This window comes from Tupaia chinensis, unplaced genomic scaffold (genome assembly GCF_000334495.1).
Source record: "Tupaia chinensis unplaced genomic scaffold, TupChi_1.0 Scaffold000212_1, whole genome shotgun sequence".
Lineage (NCBI taxonomy): Eukaryota > Metazoa > Chordata > Mammalia > Scandentia > Tupaiidae > Tupaia > Tupaia belangeri.
In genome coordinates this window covers 3,870,335-3,872,441 of record NW_006159687.1, presented here as the reverse complement: position 1 = coordinate 3,872,441, position 2,107 = coordinate 3,870,335, and the positions used below count along the sequence as shown (strand labels likewise).

The 2,107-nt window shown below is 49.9% G+C and overlaps 1 protein-coding gene across 1 annotated transcript in view; it reads right to left on the bottom strand.

Moving 5' to 3' along the window:
• The window catches only part of YEATS2 (YEATS domain containing 2), a gene marked incomplete in the record, with an annotated part of 121,038 nt that overhangs the window by 58,283 nt on the left and 60,648 nt on the right, over positions 1 to 2,107 (bottom strand). The window contains 2 exon segments of the mRNA XM_027771423.1: positions 133 to 236; positions 1,204 to 1,359. Coding sequence (XP_027627224.1) covers positions 133 to 236; positions 1,204 to 1,359 — 260 coding nt within the window.

The following is a 2,107-nucleotide window of genomic DNA, read 5'->3' as shown; positions in this document are numbered from 1 at the left end:
AAAAAAAAAAAAAAAAAAAGATGACGGGGAGGCAATGGAGACCCTGAGCTGAGAGTCCTGCTCTGAAGTGGGCACTGCTGGGCGGAGCCTGCTCTCTAGAGACCAGCACAGCGCAACGCCGCAGAGGGTTACCTTGACAGCAGAGGTCACGAAGCTGCTTCCATGAATTTTAGGAATGGGGGAGCCTGTTCCCTGGGAGACCTGAGATGCCGTGGAGAGCTTGTTTGTAGGACTTCCTGGTAAACAAGGCAGATGTTACAATGAACGGAGTATAAAATAAAACCAAATATAATGTGAAAGCATTTTCCACTGTCCGCCTCTCTTTCTCACTACTGCACATCTTTAAATGCTGAAAACTCACGACCCTGAAACCATTACTTTAAGAACACGTAAGGACTCATCCCTCAAAGTTGACTGCATGCTCAACTTTAAAGAAGCTGGCTGCCTAAGTACAGAGAAAACAGTATACATTCGGAACTATTCCTTACACAGGAAGAGACTCGACAACCTAACGGCGTGGGCCAGCTACACGCACGCAACGGAACACCACTCGGTCAGGGCAGCTTCCCCAGAAGGGCACACTTACTGTGAAACGCTGCCAACGTTAAATACCCTGACCCGTCTGTAACTGCCTTTATGAACTGCTAAGTCAGTCACGTCATCGAAAGGCAACACTAACCCCAGGCCTAGAACGGTATTCGGTCACTGCTCTGATGAAGGGAGTAAGGACATTGTGGGTGAAGGCGCTGGAAAACACTTCTGCGTGTCTGGAATATGACGACCAAGATCCATCAGAAGAGGCCCTAGTTTTCCTGGCACAGTTCTCGTTTTTATAACTGCACATTGCAATTGCCCTCCCAGAAGCAAAACTAGCTTATTTGCAGAAAAGTCAGTACCACTCCTCTGTTTGCCCGGGAGGAATGTGATGGCCCACAAAGCTATGACGGCACTACAAGCTGAATTTGGGCAAGTTAGTGACACGGCCTGCAGGACCCCTGAAGAGTCTATCTTCTAAAGGAAGTAACATCAGCTGCTTTTTACAAAGAGGACATCTCCTGTGTAAAAACAGCATCAGGGTCACTTTCACAGACCCCTCTTATGTACAGGAGAGGCTACACCCAGCGCCCAGCTACGAATCACACCAGGACTTGGTCTCCAACACAAGCAGAGCTTCCGGGCTGCGCAGCACCAACGGGCACGCACCTGTACCGGGGGTGCGGGCGATGGCCTGCCCAGGCTTCTCCACGATGACGTAAGGGTTGCTCGCAACAGAGCTGGCAGGGCCTTGCTTCACGTGGACTGGAGTAGAAGTTGGGGTTCGAGGCAAGGGTGATGGACTTGGGGTTGATATTGGGGAACCTTTATTAATTAAAGAGAGAAAAGTAAAATACATACATTCAACTCATCTAAGACGACATCGAAGACAAGGAGGAAGGTGCTGGATCAGGATGAGAGAAGGGCCGTGGGCACCTGGTGTGGACTGGCAGCACACGCTGGGTGGTCCTGTGTCTCACTCCGCACCGACCCCGGGACCAATGGCATCGGCATGTGGCGGGGGGGGGAGCGGGGGTTGTTAGATACAGACCGAGGTCCCAGCCCAGAGCCCAGAGCTTCCGGACACAGAGCTGCATCTTAACAAGATCCCCTGGTGTGCACCTTACTGTTCGAAGCAGTGCTTTATAGACTAGCACGGACAGCCCAGTCCTGACACCCCAGATCTCTCACCACCAAAGCAGGCTGTTGTGATACTAGTTACACATGAAGACAATGAAAATCAGAGAGGCTGGGGCTGGCAGGTGGCATGGTGGTTAGGGGTGCTGGACTCCCACATGGCTGACCGTGGTTCAAGTCCTGGACCTGGCGGCTTGCTTTCTCACTCCCTCTCTTCTCTCTTTCTCTCACTCTGTCTCTCTCTGGTCAAATTTAAATAAATTTAAAAAAAAATAAAATTCAATAAAATAACAATAATTTCTAAAAAAGAAAAGAAAATCAGAGGGTATCACTAAATGAACAGCTAGACTTAGAAAGCTGGTATGTGGCTTGGCAATGAGTTCCAGCAGGACAGTGTGAAACTCACCAGCCTCAAACGAGAGACTGTCCACACGAC